This window comes from Mobula birostris, chromosome 4 (assembly GCF_030028105.1).
Source record: "Mobula birostris isolate sMobBir1 chromosome 4, sMobBir1.hap1, whole genome shotgun sequence".
NCBI classification, from domain to species: Eukaryota; Metazoa; Chordata; class Chondrichthyes; order Myliobatiformes; family Myliobatidae; genus Mobula; species Mobula birostris.
The window spans coordinates 53,159,519-53,181,523 of NC_092373.1; the positions used below are offsets into that span (position 1 = coordinate 53,159,519).

The window sequence follows — 22,005 nt, forward strand, 5'->3', positions numbered from 1 at the left end:
CAAACTCCATGCATGTTAAAATGTTAAGCCTATTTCCTAAACTTTTGTCAATACCACTTACATTGCTTATTGCTTCTACAAGAAAAATCTTGCACCAGCCAAGAGGAAGTTTCAGTGGTATCTCTACTGACATTCCCGATAATGTAAACCCTGTGCAAAATAGGTCTATGGGCTGAAATGCCAGTGAAGTTCTGTGTGGCATCCTAAAAATACTATTCAGTCTATACACTTCAGCAGCACTCTGGATGACAATCAAGAATGAGAAAGTAAAATAAGAACAGTAAAAATAGAAGGAAGAGATGACCATAAGGTCCCTCAAACCTGCTCCACTATTTCATATGATCAGTCTGAAACTGTGCCCCAAATTCACTTTCCAAGCCAATCTCTTAATTCACTGATTCTAATCATCCAAAATCCTTTCAGTCTCAGCCTTGAATACAATCAATAGGTAAGTATCCGTGGCCCTCTAAGGTAGAGAATTTCAAAGATTTACAACCATCTGCAGTAAAATTGCTTTTTACCTGTCATAAATAAAATACAGGAATTGCTTTTCATTCTTCATTTTCTCTCTCAATTAACTTCACAGTGACTCACCAAGATTTCAATAATGCTTAGACAGATTTATGACCATTAGCTGTTATCTGTGATGAGAAATGGAAGATTCCACAAATATATTGATTTCACTTTCCAAGCCTTAGGTAATCCTAGGCACATTTCAATAAACTAGCAGGACTTGTCTGTACAGTCAAGACAAGACCCAACTATTTACCATGTCCTAGTCATCAGGACTCCAAAGATATTGCTTTTCCTGCAGTGCTCAGGGAAAATGGTATCTGAAGAAAGAGGAGCTTGATTGTGTGTACATGATATTGTATTGAAATTAACTGAGCATGGAGTTGTGTTATTAATGAAAGTTATATCATATAGGACAGAGAGTACTTGTTCATTCAGATAGTGATTTCTAGTGCACTATCAGGTCAAAGACCATTGATGTGTTAAATGGGATTGAGATACACCACAAAATTAAGATATTTCATTAAACTAAATGGATTTTATTCTCAAGAACAAAATGTTTGAGGAACTCAGCAGGTTAGGCTGCATCTATGGGAAGGAATAAACAGTTGAGTTTTTGGGTTGAGACCCTTTATAAGGAATGATGAAGGGTCTCGGCCCAAAATATCAACTGTTTTGTATGTGTTACTCTGGATTTCCAGCATCTGCTGAATCTATTGTACTTATGTCTTATTCTTAAGCATGAGAGCAGGAAATTCAGTTCATGAATCAAGCCTCAACTTCTGAAAAGTACCTGCCCTCTATTGATTCACGTGGTAGTCACAAAACTATGCTTATATCTCACTCTCTGAAATTTAGGATTCTCTGATGCAAAAAATTTACTTCAGTCATGTCAAATTGAATGCTTTTCTGAATGGTAAAGTTGTGAAGAGTGGAACTTGCATATAATGTTGGAAAATGCATGGTCATGCACTTTGGTAGTAGAAATAAATGTATGGACTATTTTCTAAACAGGGAGAAAATCCAAAAATCTGAGATGCAAAGGGACTTAGGAGGGAAATTTTCATTCTAAAGAGGGAGTTTTTATGTGCCACAGCTGCTGGCCTGCCACTTTGCTGTTGTAAACATTGCAAAAGGTGGATTGTGTAGGTTAGAAGTGAACTGTATTGTGAAGTTTTCATATTCTTTGCAGTTTTCTCATTTAGTTATTTATTAGGCCATTCTTTTTTATATTTAATCAATCCCTGTATTAGGACAAAATGCAGTATGAGAAATTGAAAAGGTTTCACTCTCAAACAAAACGTTAAGTTGACATATTGATGACATGTCACATGATGCTGAAGAGGTTTTGTGTGATTAACTGAAAAACAACAGCTTCTCTATCCAGGTTGATGAGCCAACAGATTTCACCAATAATTGTCGTATTGTAGCATTTCTAAGGTTTGTAAATGATGGTGAAATTCAAGAAAACTTTTTCTGTTGCAAAGAACTATCTGAAACAAACAAAGGCCAAGATATATTTTAAGTTTTGCCTTCAAATCTGGAAACAAAAGGTCTATCCTGGAAGAACTGTGTTGGCATCTGTACTGATGATAGCCCATCAATGGTTGGCTCCATGAGAGATTTCACTTCTGTTGTTAAAAAAAGATCCTGACCTTGTTACAACACACTGCTTACTTCACAAGAGATGCTGATGTCAAAAACTTGTGGAGATTGAACGAAAAAAGTTCTGGATGACGCTACAAAAAATAGTTAAGTTTATTAAACAAAGACCAGTTTACTCAAGAATGTTTAAAAAACTGAAAACTTGGACAAAGAGCACACCAATCTCCTATAACATACAGAAATCCGTTAGCTTAGGAGAGGAAGAGTTCTCAACAAGGTACTTGAGCTGAAAGGTGAATTGCAGGAGCACTTTCAAGAAAATAGTAGGCCAGATTTTGCCGAGTGCTTTGAACTTGAAGAATGGCCGCCAAAACTAGCCTGCTTAGCAGACATTTTTCATCATGTGAACTAGTTGAAGAAGTCTCTGCAAAGCCCTGGAGAAAATGTTTTGACTTCAAGTGACAAGATTATTGGATTTAAAAAGAAACTGAATCTTTGGAAAAATCATTTTGCAAAAGGAAACCTTGAAATTTTTCCACTGCTAGTTGGGCTTGAGAGTAAGGAAGGATATCAGAAATTCTTGAGTCTGATTGAAAACAGAAATTTATTATGGTTTCCTTATGAGTTTTTAAAAATTACAAAAGGAAAGGAAACAGATTAATTGCAAGAAAGGTAAGCTAAGCTTAACTACCTGATTTTTTTAAAGAAAGGTTGGTTAAAAATTCATCCTCTACTCAAAAGAGTATTGACAATTATTTTTGGATTTACTGGGAGCTATAGATTTAATAATTTTTACACGGGGTTCCCTGAGACATGAAAATTATTTCAAGGGATCCGCCAGGGAAAAAAAGGTTCAGAAAGGCTGGTATAGAGTAATACAGTACACACCCCTGAGATTCATTGTCTTGCAGGCAGTATCAAAACAAATAAACACCACAGAACCCATTTAAAGAAAATACCCACACCATATGTACAAAAAAACAACAAATCACACAAACAGCAAAAAGCAAAAAAATAACACACAAGGCATTAAACAAACCGCAGAATCCCCAAACGTGAGTCGATAGCCATGCGCTCTGAAGGTGTGTGAAGTCAGTCCAGGAGCCAATGGCCATGGCCACAGCCACTGAGTCAGTCAGTTCAGCACCGTGTTGATGACGGCAGGTAAAAGCTGCAAATCCAGTTACACTCCAAAGTGCCTTGGTCAAATCACACAAATAGTAAAGCTCATTCAGCGCTGAGGACATTAAACATCGAACCACAGTCAAAAGTGAGTACACATCCACAAGCCACCAAGGCAATTGAACCTTGCAGCATGAGACTCAAAACTCCTGCATCTTTCACTGGCAACAGCAAAAGGGAGACTAGTCAAATACAGGCAGATGGCTCTGAACAAACATTTATTTTCAGCTCTCATCCTCATCGATATTAATTTTGCGTGACACTTCAATTGGAAAAAAGTGATGGAGCTGACTATGGGTTCGTGTCCCTCCATTAGGAATCAATGCAGCTGCCCTCAGGGACAGCCAAAGTTGCATTCCATGCCAAATCCTCCAGGAGACTGCAGAAGTGACAGATCGTTTAGTCGGCCAAAAATACATTCCTAAAAGGGAAATTACAGGCTGCAATCGATTGCAGTTCAGAAGAAGAAGTACTGTTTACCCAGAAGATGAAAATATCTAATCTACATGTTCAAATATTATGCATTCCCTTCGAATTACTTGAAGGAAGCATGTGCTGCAAAAATTAAGGGCAGTGTTCACTTCTGTAATCAGTAATAAAAAATTACAGGCACTTGAGCATAATGAGGGTTAGATATCACTGTTGCAATGACTCTGAAGTGTATTTCTACAGTTCCTTTGGAGATCTTCTCAAAGTAATTTTAGTGTGAGTACTTGTAAAATAACCTAATAGCCAGTGAAATGTTCCTTAATAGAATTGCACCCAAGTTACCTTATCTCTAACTTGTGTTATTCTTCTCTAACTCATCAAATAATACCTTCAATAGATTGCCCAGATGAGACCAGAATTCTTGCTTTAGGATTTTCTTTTACTGCATACTTAATGCCTTTAATAAAATGTGGGAATAGCTGCCAAAGCCAGTACTTAATAGCAGCTCTTGAGAAGGAAAGTGCTAAACCATTTTCCTGAATAGCTGTAGTCCTTGTGACCAACAGTTTGATACAATTGAAAACTTTGCCGGGTCATTTCAAGGAGAATCAGTGACATCGCTGTGGGATTGGACTGACATGTAGACCAGTCTAAGTAAGTAAGAACAGCATGCTTTTTCCTCACAGGACTTTAGTTGATACTGGCTTTTTAAAACTTGAGATTATTTCAATAACTGAATTTAAATGCCCCAGTTGATATGGTGTTCAAAAAGTAGTGGAATATGTTTCTAGTTATAAGTTGTGTACTATTGTTCTATTTTCTAAGATCTTACAAGATTTATTTCAGAAAATCTTCAGGTACTTCCTCTGACTAAATTGGCTAAACTTCCAAGACATCTAAGGCTCATAAATCCTTTCTACATGTTGACCAGATAATACAAGTAGCTACTACAACTACTTTGCCTGAAATACTGAACAGTATTGGGAAATAAATGCCAGCAACACCAAGCAGCTGAATGCAAATCAGTCAGGGGCTTCACAGGCTGATTGTAAAAGAGCTATGAAAACAATAAGCAACTTGAGAAAGCAATTTTTACAAAGCACACAAGCAGAATTTACACTCAAAATTCCTCAATAAAAATGTGCCCATTGCAACCCCATGACAGTAACAAAAAAAAATCACCTCTACACACTATTCAGTTAATGTGCTACAAACAGGAGTAAATCTGCATTTGCTGGAAATCCAAGCAACACACACTCAAAATGCTGGAGGAACTCAGCAAGCCAGGCAGCGTCTATGGAAAAGCATCAATAGTCAATGCTTCAGGATGAGACCCTTAAACAGGACTGAAAATAAAAGATGAGAAGTCAGTGCAATAAGGTGGGGGGAGGGGATATAGAAGTATAAGGTGGTAGGTGGTAGAGGGGTGAAGTAAAGAGATGGGAAGTTGATTGGTGAAAGAGATAAACAGCTAGAGAAGGGGGAACCTGATATGAGAGGCTAGAAGACCATGGAAGAAAGGGAAGGTGGAGAAGAACCAGAGAAAGGTGATGGGCAGGTAAGGAGATAAGAGGGAAACAGGAATGGGGAATGGTGAAGGGGGGGTGGGTGGGCAACTACCGGAAGGTTGAGAAATCGATGTCCATACCATCAGTTTAGAGGCTACTCAAACTGAATATAAGGTGTTGCTCCTCCAGCCTGAGTGTGGCCTCATTGCGGCAGCAGAGGAAGTCATGGACTGACATGTCGGAATGGGTATGGGAAGTAGAATTGAAATGGGTGGCCACCGGGAGATCCTGCTTTTTTTTGGCAGATGGAGCATAGGTGCTTGGGGAAGCAGTCTCCCACTCTGCTTTGGGTCTCACTGATAAACAGAAGGCCACACTGGGAGGACTGGATACAATAGAAGACCTAAACAGACAGGTGAAGTGTCGCCTCACCTGGAAGGACTGTTTGGGGCCCTATGGTAGTGAGGGAGGAGGTGTAGGAGCAGGTGTAGCACTTGTTCTATTTGCAAGGATTAATGTCAGGAGAGAGATCAGTGGGGGGAGCAAATGGACAAGGTTTCAAAGGTACATGTAATGTCAGAGGAATGTATACCATATACATCCTGAAATGCTTTTTCTTCACAACCATCCACGAAAACAGAATAGTGTCCCCAAAGAATGAACGACAGTTAAATGTTAGAACCCCAAAGTACCCCCCAGCTCCCCTCCCTCCCAAGCGTAAGTGGCAGCAATCAATGATTGCCCCTCCTTCCACCAGCAAAAAAAGCATCAGCACCCATCAGCAAGCACTCAAGTATGAGCAAAGCAATAGCAAAGACATAGACTTGCAGTACTCCAAAGACTACATTGTTCACCCGGCATTCGACAAACCACAGGCTCTCTCTGTCTCTCCCTAAAAAGGGATAAGGGGGTGTCTCTGTTTCACATTGAGAGGGGAGACATAACAAACAATTCGCTGGTTTATGATGTTAAAAGACGGTTACATCACTTTTTTCGAGCTCTGTGCCCAAAGATCTCGAGTCTTTGGGCACAAAGCCAAAGATCTTCCGACTCACCCGACAATCTCAGATCTCCTGCCATGATACCGTCCTTCAACCTGCCCATCTCCAGAGCCCTGAGATCCTAGGCATCCGAAGGCGAGCCAAATTCTTAGGCCAAGCACTTGACATGCTGAAGAACAGCCAGTTGTGAAACCCCAAGAATAGGTCCCATCCCCACAAAGAAAAATAGTCACTGTGTGACTCCAGGTCTGGGTCTTCAAAATAACCCTGAAGGGGAGTTCCATATTAAGCAATCCCTGCAGAAAGCAGAAAGTGGGATGGTGGGGTAAAGATATGCTTGGTAGTGGGATCCTGTTGGAGATGGCAGAACTTATGGAGAATTATGGTGATAGGTGAGGATTAGAGGAACCCCATCCCTGGTAAGATGGTGGGAAGATGGGGTGAGGGCAGCATTGATGGTGGAGGAAGGAAAACCCCTTTCTTTGGAGAAGGAGAACATCTCATTAGTTCTGGAATGTAAAGCCTCATCCTGGAAGCAGGTGTGGTGGATATGGAGGAACTGAGAGAAGGAATGGCATGTTTTGGCATATGTTAATTAACTTTTGGTCAAGGATCTTTCCTCAAAATTGCAAGTTATTGAAAAAAAGATGAGAAACCTTTACAGTGCTGGAAAAGTTATGCTAGAATTATGATTCTGAGTACTTGATCCAGGAGATATGCCACACACCCACCTCATTTGTGCAGCCACCCCACTGTGTCTAGCTCTGGGAATTATGCTTACTGTTGTATTTGTGTTTATCTATTATGTATAATATTATGAGTAGCTAAAGCCGCTCCTTCAGCTGAAGACCATAGTTATTCAGCTCCTGGAACATAGCTCTGTGAGGTTTTCTCCAACTTAAATTCCATGATCAAATATCAAAATACAACAAAATCAAATATTCATAAAATAAATATGCTCCTTCACATCCTCGCCATTCCTTTTATTGTCAAGTCTTTTTCGGAGATAGTTGTGGAGTTATGCTGATCCATATGAAGCTTCAAGTCTGGTGCCACAGTAGTTTCTGGAACTCAGGGAAGGAGGGCAGTCAGAAATGAGCCATGTACCAATGAATGGTGAAGGGAACCTCAGACCAAAGTGTATTTGGTCACAGGGCTGTGGCTGGTAGAGGGCAAGAGAGCTTGACAGGAGCGTGAAAGAGCAAGGGGCTTTTAGAAGAAGGGGAAGAAGTGGGAAAGATGGATGGTCTGAGAGAAGGAAGAGATTTGGGTCAGATGGTTGAGGAACAGGGCATAGTCAATATATATATATGGCTTTCTATATACATATCTGCTTAGATTGTATCTGTGTATGATTCGAATACTGGTAGGTATCTGTGTGTATCTGTCAAGATGTAAATGGAGGATTCAATAGTCTTCATATTGAGTCCATGCAACAGAACTTAGACTTCTATCTTTCTGGATCCACTTGCTATTGGATCTAATCACTTGCTATATCAAAATCTTGTAGCTGCATGTAAATGACACCCCACTCTTTCCAGCCCTGGAACCCAGTCATCCCTGGCCTCCAGACAGAATTTTATAAAAATAGGCGGTCACCAGTTGAACCTAGCATGCACTGATTAAAGCCAAACTTGTACTTTAAAGAGATAGAAATTATTCCAAAGTTTGGGGAGGTTTGGGGAAAGATAGTATGATACAGAATATCTCACACATCTGTTGCAGCACTGGATTCCTTTTTAGACCTATAGTAAGGAGAAGTAATCTTCATCCAAGGTTTCTGGATGACATCCAAGTCCATAATGAAGATAAAATATATACAGAATATGGTGGGAATACACAGCAGGCCAAGCAGCATCTAAACAGAGTTAACCTTTTGCCAAATATGCTGCCTGGCCTGTTGAATGTTATTTCAGACATCCAGCATCTGCAAGTATTTTTGATTTTCAAACAATGAAATTCTGTTTCAAAGCAGGCTCCATCAAAGCTCAATTCAAGGAGTGAAACACCCAAACATGGATGCAATGCTGAAAAGTTAATAACTTCCACTGTGTCACCAAGGTCCAAACAGACACCCATAAATTCCTTCTAACAACTGCACCAACTAGCCACACAACCTACCTTGCATAACATACTCCACTCAGCAGACACCTATCATTCACAACTTATACCTAATATTCCCAAGTAATATCTTCGCACAACTACTGCTTCTTTAAAGCTCTCGCCAGTATTGCAGCACTTCAAACTATACAACCATAGCAGAAGCAACTCTCAGATACAATCGTTACACAGAAATCGTTGACACTGAATTCCATCAGCAAGCAGAAGCAGCGAGAGATGCATGTAATAAGTGAACAGCTGTTAATGGTTTACTCCTTGAGCAGATGGAAAGGATATATTGTTGCAACAGGGCAAGTTCTCACACAAGTTCTGCTCTAAAGAACTGAGATGAAAATTGCACTGAACAGCCCAAAAGTTAAGGCTGATGTACAAACTCCTCAGAAAAGTGGGTTGTTGACAGGCCTGCTAGCAAGCTGCATGAAATTCCAAGGTGCTTGGAGGACAGCTCCTACTTTGCACAGTATGGTGTATGGAGCCTGGAGTGCATCAAAATTATGGCAAACTACATGAAAACAATACAGACCTAACTAATTCAGTGGCATCTGGCCGCCAAGATTAAGGTTTATATTTTAGGACTGGGAGAAAGCATTCAAATTATCTGGGTTAGACTTCTGTCATATAAACTCAGCATGCTGTCTTGCCAATTCAGTCTGCTGCCACTGCAAGGCTGCAGAGACTGAAAAATGAGTTCAGAGTAACAGAAGGCCAAACAAAGATAAACTCAAAAAATGCTCTCAAGGTGATTAGTCGGTGAACATGTAGATTTTAACTTTGATTTGATTGCTTAATATAGTTTGGACTTCTATTCATGAAATATGGTCAGAAGACACTGATACTCTCTTGAAAGTGAATTGGGGAACTGTGGTACATTGAGTATTTTCTTTGTTCAGTTCTAAAGAAGACAGGGACCCTGTCCTGACCCACAAATTCTTTTGTGGTAAAGGTACCAGAGTTGGTAGTTGTAATTAGTTTAACTGTCACATGTGCCAAGGTACAGCGAAAATTTTCATTTTAAACAACAGCAATATAAACTATTTCACAACATAGGTAGATTGAGGTATTTCAATGGAAAAACAGTAACAGAATGCAGAATATAGAGTTACAGAGAATGTGCCGGACAGGTAGACACTAAGGTGCACAGGTTATGATGTGGTAGATTGCGAATTCAAGAGTTCACCTTTATCATACAAGAGGTTCATTCAATAGTGCAGGAACATGACCCAGCTCCAAGAGAGAAAAAAAACACATACATACACTCAGTGGCCACTTTATTAGGTACACCTGCTCATTAATACAAATACCTATTCAGACAATCATGTGGCAGCAACTTAATGCATAAAAAGCATGCAGACATAGTCAAAAGATTCAATTGTGGTTCAGACCAAATATCAGAATGGAGAAGGATCTAAGTGACTTTGACTGTGGAATGGCTGTTGGTGCCAGATGGACTGTCTAGAGTATCTCAGAAACTGCTGATCTCCTGGAATTTTCACACACAACAGTCTCCAGAACAGGGGTTCCCTTCCTTTTTTATGCCATGGACCAATCCCATTAAGCAAGGGATGAGTGAACTCCAGGTAGGCAACCCCTGCTCTAGAGTTGACAGAGAAAGGTGAGATAAACAAAAAAAAATCCAATGGGCAGCATTCTGTGGTTGAAAATGCTTTGTTAGTGAGAGATGCTCACAAAATGCTGGAGGAACTCAGCAGCCCAGGCAGCATCTATGAAAAAGAGTAACAGTCGAGGTTTTGGGCTGAGACCCTTCATCAGGACTGGAAAAGAAGATGAAGTCAGAGCAATAAGGTTGGGGGTAAGGGAGGAAGGAGTACATGGTGGTAGGTGTTAGGTGAAACCTGTGGGGGGAGTGATGAAGGAAAGAGCTGGGAAGTTGATTGATGAAAGAGACAAAGGAGAAGAGGGAATCTGATAGGCGAGGGTAGAAAACCCAAGGAAGAACTTTATCCTCCCCTCGCCCCAATTATCGCTCTGACTTCTCTTCATTTTTTCCAGTCCTGATGAAGGGTCTCGGCCCAAAATGTTGACTGTTGACTCTCTTCCATTGATGCTGCCTGGCCTGCTGAGTTCCTCCACCATTTTGTGTGTATTGTTTGGCATCATCAGATTTTCTCATGTTTGTTAATGAGGTTAGAGGAAAATGGTTAGACTGGTTCAAGCTAATATCTCAAATAACCACACACGACAACAGTGGTGTGCAGAAGAGCGTCTCTGAATGCCCAACACATCAAACCTTGAGGTGGATGGCTACAGCAGCAAAAGACCACACAGGTTTCCACTCCTATACTTAATAAAGTGGGTACTGAGTGTATTTCTAACACAGGATGGTCTGTGCTTTGGAAGCAAATTTGCAGATACCTCTTTAGCTATGCTGCCTTTGTCCTTCTGGGCAATAGTTTATTGGTTTTCCAAATAATTAGAAGCTTTGATGTTTTGTTGCTCAGCACTTTGCAGATCCTAGACTCAAAGAATTGTTCCTACAAAATCTGTCTCCACTGCTACTCCCTGGCAGTCCTTTTGCTCTTTTTGCTAATTGCCTTCATTCCATTTTTCCTATTTGTTACCAGGTAAGTTCATCTTCTACTCCATCTATACTCTTTATAATTTTTAGTAGCTGTCCGATTTCTTTGCAACTTCATCTGTTCCAAGGACAATATATCTAGTTTCTCAATTTTGTGTGCATGAAACCAAGAATCATTTTCAGCATGCTCTCCAAGGACTTTGAATCTATCCTAAAGTATGGTGCTCATAAATGGATGTTCACGTTCCCATTTATATTTTAACCATTTTGTTAGCTGATCATGCCATTAAAGATAAATTAACATAGAGTATTCTCCTAGATCTGGGTTATATCTATCAGAAATGTCAGAAAAGTTTATACTGGATTTTCTCATTTTTCCTTCCAAATACTTCACATTTCTCAGCATTTCATTTAATGTGCTACCTGTTTGTGCATTCCACCAATCTGTCCATATTTCCTTGAAATCTCTTGTTATGCACCATCCTGTTTACTAGACCTCCAAGTTTTGAGACATATATGCATTTGGGAACAGTGCTTTTATATACCTAAGTTTAAGAACGCTAACATATATTAACAAGAAACAGTGGTCCTAGGAAGTCGAATGTATGTTTTCTCCAATCTGAAAAATCTTTCACAACCTTAATGCCTACTTCTACCAAGCAAACTCTCTATTCTAGACTTTGAATTTTATATACCATATTAACTTGCAATATATACCATGTCAACCTTCACCTGTTACTTCACTAAGCTATCAAGGTACAAATAATCTTCTTTCAGCAAAAACATGCTGGATTTCTCTCGTCAATCTATGGTTGTCCAATTGACCGTTAATTCTGACCCTGATTACTGTTTACAGATTTTTCCCTAACATTCAGGTCAGACTGACTAATCTGTAGTTACTCCAGTCTTTTTCAAGTCAGTGGTAGCATGTACAATTTTCAGTCCATTGGCAACATTCTTGGATCTATAAGTGATAGAAAGATTATAGCAAAAGGCGCTGATATTTCCTCCTTTACTCATTATGGGCTTAGCAATTAGTCATTCTTCTTTGCCAATATTTTCTCCAACCAGAATCACAAATCAATTTTCCTTTGCTGAGATATCTTGAGAAAGACTAACATGAAGTCTGTCTGTCTGTCTGTCTGTCCTGGTACCATATCCGATGCGGACGTTGGTGACCATGGTTTTCCATATAGATCTATCCCTCGTTCTTTGGATGACTTCCATTTCCTCGATGTGTAGCCACCTGGCTAGGCTTTTTATGTACTTAAGCCAAGGTCTTCCTCTAGTTTTGCTCCACTCGATCTTTCCAGAGAGTATGAGTCTATCTAGTTCATCTTTCCACATGATGTGTCCTAAGAATCTGAGTTGCCTTTCTCTTATTGTTGGTACGAGTGATCTATCTCCTTGGGCTCTTCTGAGAACTTCTTCATTTGATGTGTGTGTGGTCCATGATATTCTTAACATCCTCCTGTAGAACCATAACTCAGCTGCTTCTAGTCTCTTTTCCATTGCTGGGGAAATGGTCCAGCATTCACTTCCATAAGTCAGGATAGAATAAATGTAGCACTGCAGTATTCTGTTTTTAGTGTACGTGCTCATCTTTCTGTCTGTTAATATGGTCTTCATTTTTTGGAAAGCTTCTTTCAGCATTGCTATTCTGTATTTGATATCTGTGTCGCACCTGCCATCACTTGTTATTAGGCTGCCAAGATATCTGAATTTGTTGACTTGTTTGAAGTTTGTATTTCCAATCTTGATCACACATTGTGAGATGTTTGTCTTTCTGGAGATGACCATGCTTTCTGTCTTCTTGCTGTTGATTGAGAGGCCTCTGCGATTACTTTCTGCTGCCACTATAGTGAGTAGTTCTCCAAGTTTTGTTTCTGAGTCAGCTATTAGTACGATGTCATCAGCATATCTGATATTTATATTATGACCTCCAGTTGTGAATCCTTTGATGTCTCTGATACTTCTCAAGATATTGTCACTATACAGGTTGAATAAGTCTGGTGAAAAGACACAACCTTGCCTGACTCCTCTCATGATATTCACATACTCACTCACTCCTCCTTCTATTCTGATGGATGCTGTCTGGTCCCAGTATAAATTTCTTAAGAAATGTATATCTTTCCCATCTATGTCAAGATCTTGAAGCATTTCCAGAAGATCGTGATGTCTGACAGTGTCAAAAACTTTTGTAGAGTCAATGAAACATAGGTAGATGTCTTTTTGCACCTGGATGGCTCGTTCACAGATCATCCATAGCATGAAAATTGCATTTCTGGTTCCAGTGTTTTCCACAAAGCCGCATTGTTCTTTACTGATCTCTGGTTTAATACAGCGTCTTGCTCTCATCATGATTACTCGGAGAATAATTTTTGCCATGTGGCTCATCAGGCTTATTATACGATGTAACTCACATTCTGTAGCTCCCTCTTTCTTTGGAAGTGTGATGAACACGGATTTACTTAAATCATCAGGTATCTCCCCATGATCATAGATTTCATTTGCTATTTCTGTTATTTTCTCTATTTCAAAATCTTCTAAGGCCAGTATAATTTCAACAGCGATATTGTCTGGACCAGTTGCTCTGTTATGTTTTGTTTTATTTGTGGCTGCTCAAATTTCTGATTTTAGAATGCTAGGTCTTTCAAGATTCTTCATGTTTGGTTTTTCTCCTCTTTGGTCTTCAAAAAGTTCTTTTATATATTCTGTCCATCTGTTTAGGATTTCCTCTTTGCTCATAATTAAGCTGCCGTCTTTTGCCTTGTTGTATCCACTTGCTGAGCAAGGTAATTTCCCCGTTAGTTCTTTATCCTTACTGTGCATCAACTTTGTTCCAGGGTTATGGGTTTGTGGCATTTCTATCTCTGAGCATTTCTCATTTAGCCATCTGTCTTTAGCTTCTCTGCATTTTCTTTTTATTGTCTTATCAAGTTGTTTGTATTCTTTGCTGTCTCGTGGTTTAACATGAAGTATTTATTCAATTTTTAGCCATGCCTTCTGTTCCATGAGTAAACTTCTCTTTTGATCTCTGATCAACCTCAACTCTATTCTTACACTCAGTTTCAAATTCAATCTATAGAGTCTCTTTGGATTCCCTTCCATATTTACTGCCGGTATTTTTGTCTGCTCGGACACCTATCAATACCGATTTCCACTCCTTTTCTCTGTGATAATCTCTTAGGAATCTCACTGTTAGACCTATCTGAGAATCTCTCTGGCATATAAAATAATATCTCAATGGTAAATAAGACAATGTGATTAGGCTGCATGAATTATTTCAATAATTAAACAGTTGTCCTCACTTGAAAATTCATTCCTCAATATTGGGAGAGACAAATACTCCACTAGAACAGGTATTGCAAAGTAAGATAATGCATGTGAAGTATTTTGTCACAATTTATTTGCTGCTTTAATAATGATACTAGCAACTTACAGAATATATTCTGAGATCTGCCTTTCAAGTTAGACTTCTAAGCACCTTTGTTACAACAGACTGGGCAAAATACAGTACATACAGGACAGTTGCTTAATCACTAGCTTGTACAATTAAACTGAAAATTGGAATTCCGTCTGATTTTTATGATTCTTTCTTCCTTTAGAGTTGATGCAAAACATTTTGAAATCTAGGATTACCCATAATGTGACATTTCTTCAAGACATAACTAACTCAAATTGTGAAAAAGGTTATTATTTCATAAACTATGTCTACTTTGTTCAACACTATTTGAAATGACTGTCTACTTTGTTCAACACTGTTTGAAATGACTTCATAGAATTTTAACTAACTTCATGGACACTTTCTCCAATCAATAAATTGTTAGGTTCAGATTAGAGGACTTATTGCCTGAATCTATTAATACATTAAGCTTTGTGTACATCTTAAATCAACTTTGCTTCCCAAACTCCTGGACCTCCCCAATAATATAATAAAATAAATAGCAAAAACATTTCTTTTTCATAAATGCCTCTATATCCATAAATCTCATCTGTAATCTTATACAATATAACTATGCATCATTGTTTGTATCTTCTGGTATTAATGATTTAACATTTCCAGATGCCACAGTAATTCCACTTATCTGCTTGTTTCCCACAACACTGTATGCAATACAATATTTCAACTGCCAGAGAAACTGCCTTGAAATTAAGTGAGAACAAATACGGGAAATCTATTAAAACAGAGAAAAGGTGGTGTTGTTACTTATTTGTTATGAAGACAAACAATCAGTCAAAGAATAAAATCCAAGAAATCATTCAGCAGTTATGAAAATAAAGGCTTCAGCACTTCAGCTGCATACAATAAGTTGAGCTACAATTCCATTTTGGAATAACTCAAATTAAAGACTAGAGTATCACGAGGAGATTTAACAGGAAGCTCATAATTATAATTAAATTCCATGTGAGGGTAGACAATATACAGTCACAATGCAAGACAAAAAATACATCTATTAAAACCACAGTGGAATTTCAACTAATTAGCCAGCAACAATATGAGGTAGAAGCTTCAGGTAAAATCAAAATGAGTAACATCCACTGACCCTCCTTTATGTATCCTTCCTGTTATTTCTTCAAAGAGTTCCAACAGGTTCGTAAGGCAAAATTTCCCCTGATTTCCACCTATTTTATTGTGCCCCTCCAAGTAGCAAAAATCTCATACTTAATCATGAACTCTCACAACTTGCCAACCACTGGAATCAGGCTAACTGGCCTATAATTTGCTGTCTTTTATCTCACTTCCCTCTTGAAGAGTGCAGTGACATTTACGACTTTCCAATAATCCGGAACCATTCAAGAATCTTGTGATTCTTGAAATATCATTACTAATGCCTCCAGAATTTCTTCAACTGCCTTTTTCAGAACCCTGGGGTGTAGTCCATCTGGTCTGGGTTTTATCCACCTTCATACCTGTCAGTTTCCGAAGCACCTTCTCTTTAGTAATAGTGACTGCACTCACTTCTGCACCTTGACTCTGTTGAATTTCTGGCATGTTGCTAGTCTCTTCCACATTGAAGAGTAATGCAAAATACTTACTCAATTCATCCACCATTTCTTTGTTCCGCATTACTACCTCTCTAGTGTCAATGTCCAGCAGCCTGATGTTCACTCTTAATGCTCTTTTATTCTTTAAATATCTGAAAAAATTTATGGCATCTTCTATTATATTATTGGCTAGCTTACCTACATATTTCAACATTTCTCTCCTTGTTGCTTTTTAGTTGACTTCTAATGGGTTTTGAAAGCTTCCCAGTTCTCTAAGTCCAATTAATTGTTGTTATATTGCATCCCTTCTCTTTAGCTTTTATGCTGTCTTTGACTTCCCTTCTCAACCACTTGCCTCATCCTCCCTCTGAAATAATTCTTTTTGTTTCAGGATGAACCAATCAGGCTTAGTCCAAATTACTTGCAGAAACTCCAGTCATTCCTGCTCTACCATCATCCCTGTTAGCGTCCACTTTCAATCAAATTTGCCAGCTCCTCTCTCATGCCTCAGTAGTTACCTTTACTCAACTGTAATGCAGATGCATCCAATTTTAGCTTCTCCCTCTCAAACTGCAGGGTGAATTCTATCATATTATTATCACATCCTCCTTTAAGGTCCTTAATCAAATCTGCTTCATTACATACCACCCAATCCAGAATTGCCTTATCCCTAGTGGGCTCGATCGCAAGCTGCTCTAATAGGTGTCATTTGGAATTCTGGAAGCACTAACATGTTTATTTTTCTTAAAATCATACTGAAAACAATTCAGATCTCCAACCCACTAATGATATATTTTACTTTTGAAAGTTCAGGAATTACGTTAAACATGGCAACAACGTAAACCAATAAATACAATAGAGGAGGAGCCTTCGCTATTATGCATTCCATTAGTCTTATTTGAAAGCTAAAAATAATTCAGCGAGGATTTCCAACTATGTGTCATAACCTAATGCCCCTATTGGAAATAGTATTGTATATGTTTAGATATACAAATTAATAAATACTTCAGTTACTTAGTAATCTAACAAATTGATATTTGGGCCTATGCAAAAATAAATGCTATTTTGGCAGGCTATCAAAATTTTTCAGAATCTACATAATTCTTCTACAGCAAAGGAAAATGTGGAAATTGTAACAGAGGAACTAGCAATAACTAGTTCAGTTTTAAAATGGAAAGACAAGCAGGTAGGTTTTCATCGACCACCTACATAAGTAAACTCAAAATCCTTGAATTGGTGGGCACTTGTTACAAAGAGTATGCAAAAGAAAACAGCACCTAAAGACTGGATGATTGTTACAAAATCTTCAAAGACAACCAACTCAGCAAAATAGAACAAGGCAGGGAGGAAGTCATCCACAGTCTTTCTTAGTGGTATTTCACTGTCTGCGTGCATTTAACTGATAGAGATACACCTCCTATGCACAGACTGCAGTTTTTTCCCATTTGCTCTGTTCCACTGATATTGCCAAGGCCATCCTGAGCTTGAGCCAGAACATACCTTCCCTAATGCACGCTGTCCTCCTGATATCTCAGGGTTAAGATTCATAGCTCAATACTTTGTTGCAGTTTATATTTCACTGTAAGTTCAAGTGCAGAAAATTCAGGAATACAGGGAATAAATTTTGTACTTGCCAGAATCACACCTACGTCGCAACTCTGTCACTGAGCCAAAGTCAGAAGAAAGAATTTGACAAACCAGAATCTTTGGCAATGTAGTTATAGATTGTGGCATCCAACTTATTTGAGATCTTGAAAACTTGGTATTTTGAACTCAACCAGTGCTTGATCTGGAAAATTGATCATGGACACACAACCAATCAATCAATCACCTTTATTTCAGTGGGGGTGTTTGGGTAGGGCCTAATTTCTAAATTGTGGCTAAATCTACTTGAACCCTTTGGGAGCCACTACATGATCTCCATTCATATGCATAATGCAAATGAGATTTTAGTTATGGATGTTCCAAAGTTTGGCTCCACTACTTTAAAGCTTTGTTGGAATGATGGTGGATAAAAGATCAGTCAAAAGAGAACATATGAATTTAGAGCACTTATCTATTTCTATAATCACAGATTTTAAAATTCAAATTCTCTCTAAGCCAGTCATAATCCCTTTATTCAGTTTAGTAAATCAGCTTAGTCTTTGCAGTTTGATAAGACTCTGCAGAAAGAACACAGCTCTCCTCTATATCACTTAACAAAAAGAGGTGATATGTTTATTGCGGTCATATTACATGGACTGGATTACATTAGTATTTAAAAATGAAGATTAAAGCCATTCACTGAAATATGCTCAATGAAAAATAAAATTCTTTCAAATATGCAGTAAGAATGTATTTTAAAATTTCAGCTTTTTGAATTTACACACATATTTTAAGAAACTCCAGAATACTAAAGGCACTTATTTTTTCACTGAACAAGTTTCTAGTTGTTATTTAATTTTTGAGTGAAGTTCCGTAACATCAATAGAACTGGATCAGGTATATTAAAAAGAATAAACTGAATTGTTGTAAGATTAAATATTTCTTCATAGTGAGCTGCATGGTAAGAAAAGTTAAAAAAAAGTTATTTGCCCTCTCGATGGATCCTCACAAGAAATAGTTTCCAGTCAGCTGTTAAGATATGTTGCTTTCCTGTTCAATTGTACTATTCCCATGAAATAGACATACAGATCCAAATTTATCTAAGTAATCTGAATTCCAATTAAATGCTAAACATTCCACTGCTATTATATTCACTATAGATTTTTCATTTTAAGGAACTTTTTAAACGTGGTTCAGAGATTATCAAAATATTAGAGATTTGAATTGAAAGCATGTTACATTTATATTTTAGCACTATTTGAACTAATTGAATATAATTGAGAAAAAAGACATAATTTTTGTTCACTAAATTTTAAATCAATTGCTTTTATGACCTTAGAAAAATATATTTGCATTTGTTCATCTCAGTGGTGAGTTTGAATCCTCACTAAGCTTGTTGGATGAAGATTCTCAAACACGAGGAATTCTGCAGATGCTGGAAATTCAAGCAACACATAAAAGTTGCTGGTGAACACAGCAGGCCAGGCAGCATCTCTAGGAAGAGGTACAGTCGACGTTTCAGGCCGAGACCTCTTCTTGGAGACGCTGCCTGGCCTGCTGTGTTCACCAGCAACTTTGATGTGTGTCGGATGAAGATTCTTTTCCTCAACCAGTGATAATAAGGCTCTTGCATGCAATAGAATAGGATTATTTTATGCTCATGAAAACAAAAATGCTGTTTTATCTGCTGAGTATTTCTAAAATTTTCTGATTTTATTTCAGATTTCCAGCATCTGCATATTTTTGCTCTTTGACCATCTTTAGCAAAATGTTCTTTCATTTCCTGACAGTATACTGCTATGAAGCAACTGTAGAAGTGGAATATGCCCCTTTAAAACAGGTAAATAGTGCTAATACATATTACTGTTGCCTTTTATGTATTTTAGAAACTCCGGAATTCTCAAAATTACTGCCAGTAATATTAATCAAAAAATTCTCCATGAGAAAAAAGTATTTTTGAACAAGTAAATATTGGAAGTTAACCAGATCACAAATCACTGCATGTAGCAATATTTTCACCACAATGTAGTTGCTTCAGTACTATTTATTCCATCTTAATTTATTTGCCTTCATAGACTTGAGCCATCAACATCTTTCAACAGAATATTTGATAACAACGATAAGCAGCAGAAATTGCGCACTCTTTAAGTAACAGCATATACAATTAGTAAAATACATGGATGATCTGACGCATATATAATTGTTTATATTGTAAAGCTAGCTAAGTGAAGGACAAAATTATATTAAGATCTTGATTTTTACTGGTGTCTATCAAGTGATTTTAACTCCATGCTTTCTGATGTGTGCACTAATGTCATAAGTTACATGACATTTGCTGACCTTTGCCTCAAAGAATCAGTGGTGGTCTCTGGATGAGAAGTACAACCTCTTCTGCTCCAGGCTTTATACATACCTCCTTTTCTACATATTTTCTTGCCCGGTTTTCTGGCACATTCCTTCGATATTCTTTTTACTGAAAAATGAATAAAAGACTAAAAAATAACATGAGCTCCATCACAGACAGTAGGAGCATGCAACACCACCAACTGACTTAAAATTGTCCTTTCTACAAAGACAGGCTTCCAACTCATTGTGCCTCCACACACAATGGGAAAACTATGTACCTTTTCTTAAGTCAGTGAGGGGGGATTGAAAATCAACTTCCACCTTGATGGACGTGCCATAGTGTGTAAAAAAAAAAATGAGTGGGACAAGATACAGATCTGATGCATTGGGAAAGCTTCATGCATGTACACACCCACAAACACATAAACACACAAACAAATCACAACATGCAAACCTTACATCATGCTTCCTAAAAAACAAAACAAGGTTTAACATTTAGCAAAGATTAATATTAGGTTTTCCTGTTCCTTATGGCTTACACTCACCATCCTCTGTAGGCACATATATGTTTAGAAAGAGGCAATCTTCGTTCTGTTCCTGGACGTAAGACGCAACTACTTCCAAGTTGGCAGTAAACCACACAGGGAGCATAACATCTGGCAACATACCATGTATATTCTGGGGACAGACTGGTGCAAAATGGGTAGCATTTCGTACTTCTGACCAAGAAGAAGGGGGTTCAGGAGGTTGGAAACGACGTTCTCCTGTTGGTGAAGCAGCATATGGTACACCAAGATACTGGATTACTGGACCCAAGATTTCATTACTTAGTTCCTTTTTGATCCCCCTCAGTCTGCCATAATTGGTATTCACCACTGGGTAAGAGTCATCTAGTTTTTGGCAAAGCACCAGGCTGCCCTTTAATGTAAATCCCAGTATCCAAAGAAAAAAGGTAATATCAAATCCCTTTCGCACTGGATGCATCATCACCACTCTCAATATGCAATTAAGCCATGGTGGCCTCTCTTTGTGGAGTGGCATTATGTACAATTGTTTGCCACAGATATGGAAGCAGCGTTTCTCCTTGATATTAGATGGAATCTCAGTAAACACAGGATTCTGCTTAAAAGGAGTTCCAGAGAAAATGTTAATTTTCTACATCAGAAATATTTCCCCATAGATTTCAGACTTGAATATTCATCTTCACTTGATTTAGTGTTCAGACAACATTCTTTTTTCTGTCCACATGAAGAGATTGACAATCCACAGTGAGTTTCCTTTGACAAATCAACTGTATCAGGATAATTGTGACCTGTAAAAAAAAGTTACAAATATCAAAACAAATTCTGAAGTCAATAATATTTCATTTATGAAGTTACAAATTTATCTACTCCAATAAAAATATTAATCAAAATGGATTAAGCAAGCATTCATATTTGAATCCCTGGCTATATGCGTGAAAAGGCCATCTGCTTTCTTGTTGATTTCACAGCAAAAGAATAATTCTTATATTATTTAAAACAATTACCTACTCTGATATTAGAAAAATCTTTTCCCATAGCAATATACTTAATACCTACAAAACACCTGAATTCACTAAATCATTGCACTTCTTATGATTATAATGAGTATTCAGGCAAAGTTCAAGTTTTCTAAGGCACATATGATTTAAGATTTTCCATGAATCTCCATATAAAATGAGAATTCAATAAACAAACTTATATGGTCTCTCTTTCAATCGTATTAACACAATTTGATAACTTTAAGACCATCCACTTGATTCATTAGGAGGTTTTGGGGAACAGCTCTAAATGTATCATACTATACTCAAAATGTTGTTATACAATCATGCTTATAGCTTGTTGACTATGTAAAAGATATATCTTCAAAGGGTAAGGCCATAGTAAGGTTGGCAACAACTTTCAAACTGTTTTCTTCAACACACTTTCAAATTCGGTGACCAAGAAGTTCGATTGTACAGAGGAACAGTTTTATATGTTATTCAGTGGAATTTAGACTACAATTAAGACCATAAGACCATAAAATATAGGAGCAGAAGTATGCCATTCGGCCCATTGAGTCTGCTCTGCTATTCAATCATAGGCTGATCCAATTCTTCCAGTCATCCCAACTCCCCTGCCTTTTCCCCATACACTTCGATGCCCTGGCTAATCAAGAACCTATCTATCTC

General features: G+C 38.0%; 1 protein-coding gene across 7 annotated transcripts in view; it reads right to left on the minus strand.

The window, feature by feature from the left end:
- The window catches only part of nlgn1 (neuroligin 1), a 544,310-nt gene extending 523,557 nt beyond the window's left edge, over positions 1-20,753 (minus strand). For 3 of the 7 annotated variants that reach the window (XM_072255345.1, XM_072255341.1, XM_072255340.1), the window contains exon 1: positions 20,360-20,753. In XM_072255345.1, coding sequence (XP_072111446.1) covers positions 20,360-20,480 — 121 coding nt within the window. In that variant the 5' untranslated portion in view covers positions 20,481-20,753. Of the gene's footprint in view, positions 1-8,802; positions 8,811-20,355 lie in introns of all 7 variants that reach the window. The other 4 variants (XM_072255347.1, XM_072255344.1, XM_072255346.1 and 1 more) reach the window with 2 other exon arrangements.
- Between the last annotated feature and the right edge of the window lie 1,252 nt (positions 20,754-22,005).